Source organism: Nicotiana tomentosiformis, chromosome 11 (genome assembly GCF_000390325.3).
Source record: "Nicotiana tomentosiformis chromosome 11, ASM39032v3, whole genome shotgun sequence".
Taxonomy (NCBI): Eukaryota; Viridiplantae; Streptophyta; class Magnoliopsida; order Solanales; family Solanaceae; genus Nicotiana; species Nicotiana tomentosiformis.
The window spans coordinates 70891421-70901807 of record NC_090822.1 but is presented as its reverse complement, the minus strand read 5'-3'; the positions used below and the strand labels follow the sequence as shown (position 1 = coordinate 70901807).

Sequence of the window (10387 nt, the reverse complement as noted above, 5' to 3'; positions counted from 1 at the left end):
CTGTGGGTTCGACATCCGACTTTTGAGTCACTTTATTACTTGACGGCCACGTATAGCTTCGTGTGTGCTTGGTCGCAATACTATATTCTGCCTAATCACCTTTTCCCAATACTTCTTGGCCTACCTCTACCCCTTCTCATGCCCACCAAGCCTAACCTTTTACACCTCATAAATGGGGTATTTGTGCTCCTCCTCTTTAAATGCCCGAACCACCTCAGCCTATCTTATCCACAACGGGGGCCATTCCCATTTTTTTTCGAATAACTTCATTCCTAATTTTATCTAATCTGGTATGCCGACACATCCATCTCAACATCCTCATTTCAGCTACGATCATCTTCTGAACATGAGAGTTTTTAACTGGTCAAAACTCGCCACATACAACAATGTCAGTCTAGCCACTACTTTGTAGAACTTACCTTTAAGTATTAGTGGCATATTCTTATAACATAAGACACTGGAAGCGATCCTCTATTTCATCCACCCTGCTCCAATCGATGTGCAATATTCTCATCAATCTTCCTATTTTCCCATATTACTAACCCAAGGTACTTAAAACTGTCTCTCTTGGAGATGACTAGAGTATTAAGCCTCACATCCATGTCCGCTACCTGGGTTACATCGCTGAACTGATGCTCCAAGTATTCTGTCTTGGTCATGCTCAACCTGAACCTTTAGACTTAAGAGTTTGTTGTCAAACCTCCAGCCTCTCATTAACACCACCTCGTTTCTCGTCAATCAGAACTATGTCATTTACAAATAACATGGCACCTCCCCTTGAATGTGACGCATTAGTGCGTCCGTCACCAAGAAAAACAAAAACGGACTAAGGACTGATCCCTGGTGCAACCCCATCAAAATCGGGAAGTGTTCTGAGTGTCCTCCCACTGTCCTAACATGGGTCTTAGCTCCATCATACATGTTCCTAATCACCCTAATGTAAGCTACATGCACACCTTTAGCCTCCAAACATCTCCATGGAACCTCTCTCGGGACTTTATTGTATGCTTTCTTTAGGTCAATGTATACCATATGCAAGTCTTTCTTCATATTCCTATACTGCTCCACCAATATCCTTACAAGGTGAATAACTTCCGTAATGGAACGATCTTGCATAAAACCGAATTGGTTCTCGAAAATAGACATACTCCTCCTCGCCCTTACTTCTACCACCCTCTCCCAAACCTTCATCTATGGCTTAACATCTTGATATCCCTATAGTTATTGTAATTTTGGATATCACCCTTGTTCTTCTACAACCAATTAAGACCAAGATGACTATAAAATGCCCTCTTGCTCATTTTGGGAAGGATGGTCACTATACTCTTGTATGTGATACCGTACTCTATGGTAGGGAGGAATAAATCCCTCACGAAGACCATATCTCCCATGATAATATTTATCTAGAAAGCAAAATTAAAGCTCCCAAACAGCTATAAGCTAAACCAAACATATCCATAATAAAATGTAGGAACAAACCCTTATGAAATAAATATTTAACCTTGTCCTCCATATCACTTGCCCTTATAATGGTACTTTTTCATTTTTAACATTTCTTGGGTTTTTCAGCAGTAAGGAGATAAAAAAAATCTGGAAATAAAATCCCACACAGTTCATAAAGTATTTAGGAAAATAGATACAAAACGAAAAGTTAAAAATTGTAATGTAGAACGTCACTAGATAACGAAAAATACTTTTATCATTGCCGAAAAATGGTAGCTGACGCCAGCGAAGAATAGAGGAGAGGTTCGGCAAAACCCTAGATTAGTATGGCGGTGAACGAAGGAGAGACTCTCGAAAGCTTTAGACTGAAAAGAGAAATTGGAGAATATTGGGACTGAAGAGAGAGAATGAAAAGTATGTCCGACTTGGGAAAGGGAGGCCCCCAGCGGGGGGGGGGGGGGGGAGGGGACACATTTTTGTTTCCTTCAAAATTTAGGAAATTCATTTTCTCCTAATTAGAGAAAAATAATTTGGTAAGAAAAATACTTTCCAAACTATTTATCTCAACCAAACAAGAAAAAATAAAATAAAAAAACATTTTCCCCCTACCAAAATACACCCAAAAGATAATTTGCTCATGAAAAATATTTTTTCCTTCACCGAACACACTAGATTTTCGTTTCCTTTCATTTCGAACATTCTACTGAAATAGATATTTTGGATTGGAAAAAGAAAGAGAAAAGAACAGATGCAAATTGCAATCAATATACAGACCATGCATTTGAGGAAAAGAAAGGAGACGATAAAATTGGAAACTACAACAGACGGATTGGGCTTCTTTTGGGCTGCAGGTCCTCCAATCCGGCCCATTTAGGTGATAAGCAAACTTCGTGTGCAGCTCAGGATCACCATAACTTCGACTTCTCATCTACACTATTCCAACCAGAAGTGCGAAGAGCAAAAACAAAAAAGTAACCATGGCTTCTTCTTTGCTTCTCTCTCCGCTTTCTAGCTCGCCGGTTACTCAAAATCGCGAGCTGGGTTCTGGTAAATCAACTTTCATATCCAGTCCCAATTTCTCCTTTGCAATTTCTGTTCACAGTCGCAGGCCAAACGGCGTTCGAGGTTATTGTTACAGGTCTCCGGTAGCTAAGTCTTTGGACCATATACCCCAAAAATTCAGACAGGAAAATCTCAAAGATGGACGTAAGTGCCCTTTTCCTATTTCCATTAATTTCCTCCTTTTTTAAATGAATAAGTTCAAATATGTATCCCTAATTTGGCTTTTAAAAAACAGATTGGTTAATCGGTGAGATTGAAATGCGAAACTGTTGAGAATAGTCAAGGAAGTGGTATTTTATACGTGAATTGTTTACCATTATATCTTTGCATAAAACGTGAGCTCACTTATTAAGCAAGAAAGAGTAGAAAAGAGCTGGTAACTCAATTAGGAGTTAGCACCCAATTACAAAGGATAGCCCTATGTTTGTACTTATCATAGTTTTTCACTGAAAAAGGATAGTCCATATTTCTGCTGTAGAAAAAGTTATTGATTCAGTACACACGTATATGGGTATATATTTGCAGGAAAGAAAAAAAAGCAAACCTATAGCAGCTAACTCATGGCACGAGACAGGCTCTTTATACATATGGATTATAACATGTTATATATATTTTACCTTGCAATTGTTTTGAGTGAGGGTATTGGTGTCTCTATATAGGCTAAATGAAATTCAAGCACATATTTATTTGATGAAAAAACACATGAATCAAGGGGGTAGAGGAGTAAGGAATTACTTTATGTGTTTTTAAGTGGAAAAAGAACTAATGTTTAAGCTCTCTATGGTCATCATTCAAGTGAAGGCATTTATGAAATGGTCCTTTGCACTCTTACAGCAGTTTCGTTATTCTTCTCTACTCTAGTTTTTCAATTTACTTCTCTCGTTATGTTTTGAAATTTCCTATTATTTGTGATTATTTTGCTTGAATTTTTGTTCTTCAGCTTCTGCTCGTAATCATGTATATTATCTTTTTGTAGTACAAGACAACTATAAAAGCGCCCCTCAGTATCTTTACGGCCTTAGTCCTTCACAGATGGATATGTTCATGACAGAAGATAACCCAGTCCGGCGACAGTCAGAAAGTGTCACTGAGGTATGTTCTTTTTAAATACCTGTTTCGTGGTTTCCACGTATTTTAGTGGGTATATGATGTTAATCGTGTTAAATTCATCTACATATCCCATTACAAAATCTCGTAGTACAAAAGACATTTAATATATTTTTTTCTAACAGGATAGTATATCTTCAGCCAATAACTATCTGAGCAATGGTGGAATGTGGAGTATGTCTGGCATGAATGATCGGGGCCCCTCGAAATACAGCATGAGCGTCAGCATGTACCGTGGAGGAGCAAGAGGATCTGGAAGACCTCGAACTGCGCCTCCTGATTTGCCATCTTTGCTTTTAGACGCTCGAATTGTCTATCTGGGCATGCCTGTACTTACCTTTTCCTGGATCTTGCCTCCCTTTAACTGGTTGCATGCATTTTACATTTGCACTGTTCTTATCCTGATTCTCATCTTGATTCTCATCTTGGTATCGTTTGATTGCCACAGATTGTACCAGCTGTTACAGAGCTTCTTGTTGCTCAGTTTATGTGGTTGGATTATGACAATCCATCAAAGCCTATATACCTATATATAAACTCATCAGGCACACAGGTAAGACAGTTTTCCTCCAATTTTTTTTTCTCCGAGTACATTTAATTTTTGGAACAAGGTAATATATGGAAGCTAGAATAATTCATCTAGCTCACCTTTCATTTTGGTTCCTTAATTGGAGGAGAATATGAGTTGTCAATGACACAGTTATAGCAAGGGTTGGATGATTGATCTTTTAGGATGATACATGGTGGGGATTGCACATAGAGATTTGTGAGTCTTATTTGTGTACTGTATGATTAAATCCCTCACGTTTGCAAATGAATTATGCGTAATAGACTTGAATAGGTTTGCATCCATCTGCATACTTGCATACATTCATGAACACTCACAGATGGACGGTTCATAATAGTTAATCTCGGAAAAATTTAGATATGGATGCTACAACAACAAACAACTATATACCCAGTGTATTTCCATAGTGTGGGGTTTAGGGAGGGTAATGTGTACACAAACCTTATCCCTACTTTGTGGAGGTAGAGATGGTGTTTTCGATAGACTCTCGGCTCAATAAAAGCGTTCCTCAAGAAAAGCATTACCCCTGCCTATGTGTTGCCTAATGTACATGCTTAAATAAAGTATTCATGTACACATAAATAAGTTATTACATGCACAGCTGACCTGGACACCAGCATCATAAAAAAAATGCATCTACGCATTATGTGTTGCAAATAGTCTACATCTCAAAAGAAAAAAATGTTACTGCCAATAGTCTGGTGGGAAAGCTCCAAATGATTATAAACTATTAGGTTTGTTCTGCTGCATCATATCTCTGCAAATGATGGCACAATCTTCCTAAAGTAAGGATAATGTATTTGGTTTTTCTCATTATGATTTATCCAACTTTCAAATTGCAAACATAAAATGGGATCATTGATATGACTAATCCAGAGAATTATCTGACACTGGCCAAATGCAATAAATGATGTGTTCCTGAGCAGTAGTCAACCAAGAATGTATAATACAGGGATGTGAAATCTGGTGGCATCCCATTTGTTGACCATGCATACACTTTATACTATGTTAATGTGCCATGCTGATTCTCTCTCGCCATACTTTGCCCAGAATGAGAAGATGGAGACTGTTGGTTCTGAAACAGAGGCATATGCCATCGCTGACACAATGGCAGTAAGTATAACTAGACTTTTATGTTACTTATGTTTGTCATGTATGTAGTTTAATGTTTGTGCTAGCACTGCCTGCCTTAGTTGAGTTTTAAAATAAAAAATGTGATATGAACAAAGCCACCCGTATTTATCCATAAACAGGCACATATGGGGTGGAGGGAGTGGGTGAACAATTTGATGTAACTTATCTGTCTGTATGTTGCCCAAAACTTGATCTTCATTCATCTAACTTATCACTTGTGTTTTTAAACTGTCATTAGTACTGCAAATCAGATATCTATACAGTGAACTGTGGCATGTCATATGGTCAAGCAGCAATGCTTCTGTCACTGGGAAAGAAGGGGTTCCGTGCTATGCAGCCAAATTCATCTAGTAAGGCTCAACTTTTCACGCTCAATTTTGTCATGTTAATTCTAACACTGGCGACTGTAGAACAATGCTCTTTTATGTTTCTAGTTCATATGTGGGGACTAATAATGGACGGGAATGCACAAATGTTGCTTAAGGGTGTCTATTTATCAGCATGGCGAGTTGAATCACTGTTTTACTTGACACAGCCATGGCCTGAGGATGGTTTCTTATAATGCTTCTACGCTGTAGTATCACACCAGTGCTGCTATATATTGATAGCCATTCTAATGGTTTAAAAAATCTAATGATATATGATAAATCAAGGATTTTTGAGTGTAGAACAGAAGTTGCTAAACTTGGAACATAATAACCTGCTGTTATATATCAATCCTCTATGCTACTTCCTTCATTTCCTCCACCCCCCTTTATTTGCTTTCCTATTTTTTGGGGGGGACGTTGTGGTTGGTGGGAGGGGTTAAGGTTAGAAGCAGAAAAAAATATTTCCCCGACTCATGATAACTATCTATATCATTGAAAGGCCTGCACATGCTCTCATGCCTGCCAAATTTTGTCTAGTTTTCAGATTACTTCTTTGGGTTTTCACTCTGTTGTTGGATTGCAGCAAAATTGTATTTACCTAAAGTCAGCAAATCCAGTGGAGCAGTGATAGATATGTGGATCAAGGTCTCTCTCTCTCTCTCTCTCTCTTATATATATATATATATATATATATATATATATATAAACACTAATGAAATTACTCGTTTGAATTTATATTTTGCACGCATGGGTGCACATAATGTTGGCAATGTGTATGGCCACACCTTTATATCCAGGTCTATACCTGTCACTTGTCACTCAAGTATTCTGCTATTTTGCCTCCGCAGGCCAAAGAACTAGATGCAAACACTGAGTATTACCTTGAACTATTAGCAAAAGGAATTGGAAAACCAAAGGAAGAAATCGAGAAAGATATTCAACGCCCTAAATATCTGCGGGCACAAGAAGCCATTGACTATGGCATTGCAGACAAGATAATCGATTCAAGAGACAATGCATTTGAGAAACGGGTAATTTACTTCAAGTATTTGCCAGTTGCCATGTTGCTACTCTTGTTTCATGTTGCTCACAAATATTTCTGTTGTCAGAACTATGATGAGATACTCGCCCAATCTAGAGCTATGAGGAAATCCGGACCAGGTGCTCAGGCTGCTCCATCTGGCTTCAGGTGACTGGAAGAGCGGTAATGGTCCCAAACCTTCAGGAACAACCGTTGTTCCCTTATAGTTTCGAGGAACAAAGTTGCTGGTTACTTGGTCTGTGCCGGTATAAATTTAACTGGGACAAAGCACGTATTGTAGAAACCTGGTTTGAGCTGTGAAGTATAGGGGGTTTACAACTATTATGCACATGTCTGTGAGAAGTACTCATAATGTCAATTGGTTGTACCAGTATCAAACAATCAGATAGTGGCAGTGTATGGTATAAATGAATATAAATCTCTGATCTCATTTTTCTTTTATCATGTTCCGTATCATTTATCAGTTTGCAAATCTAGATTTATGGTTGGCTATAGTAGCTTGAAAGTGGTAAATTGGGTTACATGCTTAGCGTCTTGCTTAAGCTCTAGCGTATTTTTTGCTGGCAATATTGAGACCGACAATTTTTTCTCATTGCATATGCCTTCGAACTTCAAGTTTTCCTTGGAAATACAGCCAAACGAATTGTTACAAATAGTTTTTCTTTTGCGAGAGAAGAAACTCAGGTTGACAATCAGCTAAGGCTACACCAGCAAAAATGTGATTTGAAATCCATAAGTGGACCCAAGGTTTAGCTATCATTATTAACAATTTAACACATTTTGGCTTCGTTTCAATGTAAATTCGTTCAATTTTGGTATCACTTGGAATCTCGATCGTTGTAGTACGTAATGTGTGTGTGTGTAATAACAATAAACAGGTCAGCAATCTTTAATATGAACAAGTTGTATATAAGATAACTAAGTTTGAAAATAAATTTAACCAATCCAAATGGCGCTGTCACTCAAACAATCCCTAGTCGCAATGGAAGTCATGGCCAAAGCCCACAGCATCCGCAAGATGTGCATTTTGGCACTTTAAACGTAAAAATTGCACGGGGCGTCCCATTTGGTCGCCACCATTTAACCTATACCCATATTTTTAAATTATTTAACCTATGCCCTAATTTTGACAACTTCAGACCAGTCGTTGCCTCCTCTTCTTCCTCCTGCGACCTATGCGCTCCTTTCTTTCTCCTCTTCTTCTTCTTCTTCTTCTTCTTCTTCTTCTTTCTCTCTCTCTCAAACACATGAGACTCTATGTAAGTATTATTGATTGAATATGAGGTACACAATAATTTAGCACCAGGGTATGTGTTTTGAGTAAAAATTACCATTAAAGGAACTTGAAAACTCAAATCAGTAATTGAGATGTTTGAAGATCTAATCTTGAAATCATCTGGGTATTTAAATAGGGAGTTAAACGAACGTATACCAACATTAATTTGAAGATTTGAACTAGAAAGTGCAAAGCAGGAAACTACATTAACATTGTGTGAGTCTCGAGTTCAAATTTTTGAAGATTTTGCTACCGCAATTTTAGGTTTGTTAATTCAAAATTATTTGACTGAAATCCGTCCGGGAGCGTGAAACTCGAAGAAGCATCTGATACTCAACTATTGAACGTCTTCAAAGATATGAGTCTGAAGTTTGGGACTGCAGGGTCAAACTTCAGACATTACTAAGTTAAACTTTGTCTGAAGTTTGCAACTATCAGGCCAGCTTTCAGAAATAATTATCTGAAGTTCAAATATAACAAGTTGATTTTATCTGAAATTTGCACCACAAACTGAAAAATTTCATACTAATTTGTCAGAAGTTTTGTCACGACCCCAAAATCCCACCTAAGGTAGTCATGATGGCACCTAGTCTCTAAGACTAGGTAAGCCTAACATTTATGAATAACTTAACATAAATAAAGAACTAAGATGATAGAATAAATCGATAAAGCTCGTAATAACTCCAAATTGGAAACATCAGTAATAAGAGCCCAAAACCAGTAGAAGTGAGTCATAAGCTTTACAAAAATAATCTAAAAATCTCTAATACAACATTGTCTGAGTAGAAGATAAAGAGTAGTAAAAGTAATGGCTGAAGATGACTCCGAGGCCTATGGACGTCGAGCAGGTATACCTTGAAGTCTCCGGAAAGATAACTGAATAATCACTGGCATCCGACACGAGCAGATGTACCTGGATCTGTACAAAAATATACAGAAGCGTAGTATGAGTATACCACAACGGTACCCAGTAAGTATCAAGCCTAACCTCGGTAGAGTAGTGACGAGCCCATGTCAAGACACCTACTAGGATAAGAAAAACTGAACAAAGTATAGTGTAGTCAAATAATGGAAGACGAGGAAATGGATGACAATAAAGCAGTTCAATAATGTAAGCTAACAACGAGATTTAAAACAATAAAGACAACAAGAAATGAATACATGATCAGAACAACAAGTAATCAAATATAGACGAATACAAGTAAGACAAGAAGGAAACATCAAGAACTGTTTAATCAACAAGCCTTTTTAACATAGAATGCACAACAAGAATCATAACCGAGGTACCATACCTCATAACCTCATTTCATAATTACAATCACAATCACAATCTTTCCTTATACCGCCGCATGAACCTTACATTTAGATATTTTTGAAAATATTTTTCCGAAATAGCTACACGCACTTTAGCCCCCTTATGTCGCAGTGTGGCTTCAAGTAATTTCCTTACTAACAACACGTACATAAACTTCACCTTATGTCGCCGCATGCACATTAACCCCTATCCTTATACCGTCGCATGCGCATCAATGTTACAATACAATAAAAACTCGCACCACAAGTGCCCATATGCCACGAAATGACAATTTTCAATTTAAATGTATAACATAAGCTTAACAATGAAAGAGATGGTACAGAATAGTATCTACATCTAAATGCACGGAATAACTCAACACGAAAAGACATCATGAAATAACAACTTCAAATAAGAATAACTCGACAGTAAAAGAGGTAACATGACAATAAGAGAGATAATAAAGGCAATTAAGGCATATAAGAGCATGTGATAACAACATCAAGTAAAGCATGTAAGAGCAATTTAACAATGGAAGATATAACACGATATTACAAATTTTAATTAAATGCATGTAAGAGTCTAAGAGTCTAGTCCGGTCAAAATACCACACATAAGCCAGTGTACACACTCGTCACCTCATGTACACGTCTTTCACATAATTCAAATAACACAAATCAACGCAAGTCCTAACGGTAGTTCACCCACACAAAGTTAGCCAAGATATTTACCCCAACCAAGCTAAATCAATCTACTAATAAGCCTTTCCCATGAAAATCCAACTACGGACGGTTCAAATCTAGCCAAAATAACTTAATACCATAAATACAAGCCCTAAGAAATAATTTCGGGTAATAAAGTTTCAATCTTTAAAGAAAATCAAAAAGTCAACCTCAAGCCCGCACCTCGGAACCCGACCAAACTTATAAAATCCTAATACCCATTCCGATACGAGTCCAACCATACCATAATTATCCAATTCTGACCTCAAATCGACCTTCAAATCTTTAATTTATGATTTAGGAAAGTTTTTGCAAAATCCTCCAATTTCTCCAACTTAAATCACTAATTAAATGATAATAACAATGATAGA

At 37.4% G+C, this 10387-nt stretch overlaps 1 protein-coding gene across 1 annotated transcript; it reads left to right on the top strand.

Moving 5' to 3' along the window:
• Positions 1-2189: 2189 nt before the first annotated feature.
• LOC104109337 (ATP-dependent Clp protease proteolytic subunit-related protein 1, chloroplastic) lies at positions 2190-7168 on the top strand. Its single transcript, XM_009618600.4, has 9 exons — positions 2190-2649; positions 3482-3597; positions 3738-3941; positions 4061-4165; positions 5231-5293; positions 5553-5664; positions 6266-6327; positions 6531-6713; positions 6792-7168. The coding sequence occupies exons 1-9, from the start codon at positions 2421-2423 to the stop codon at positions 6873-6875; spliced, it is 1158 nt and encodes a 385-aa protein (XP_009616895.1). The 5' UTR covers positions 2190-2420; the 3' UTR covers positions 6876-7168.
• The last annotated feature ends 3219 nt before the right edge of the window (positions 7169-10387 follow it).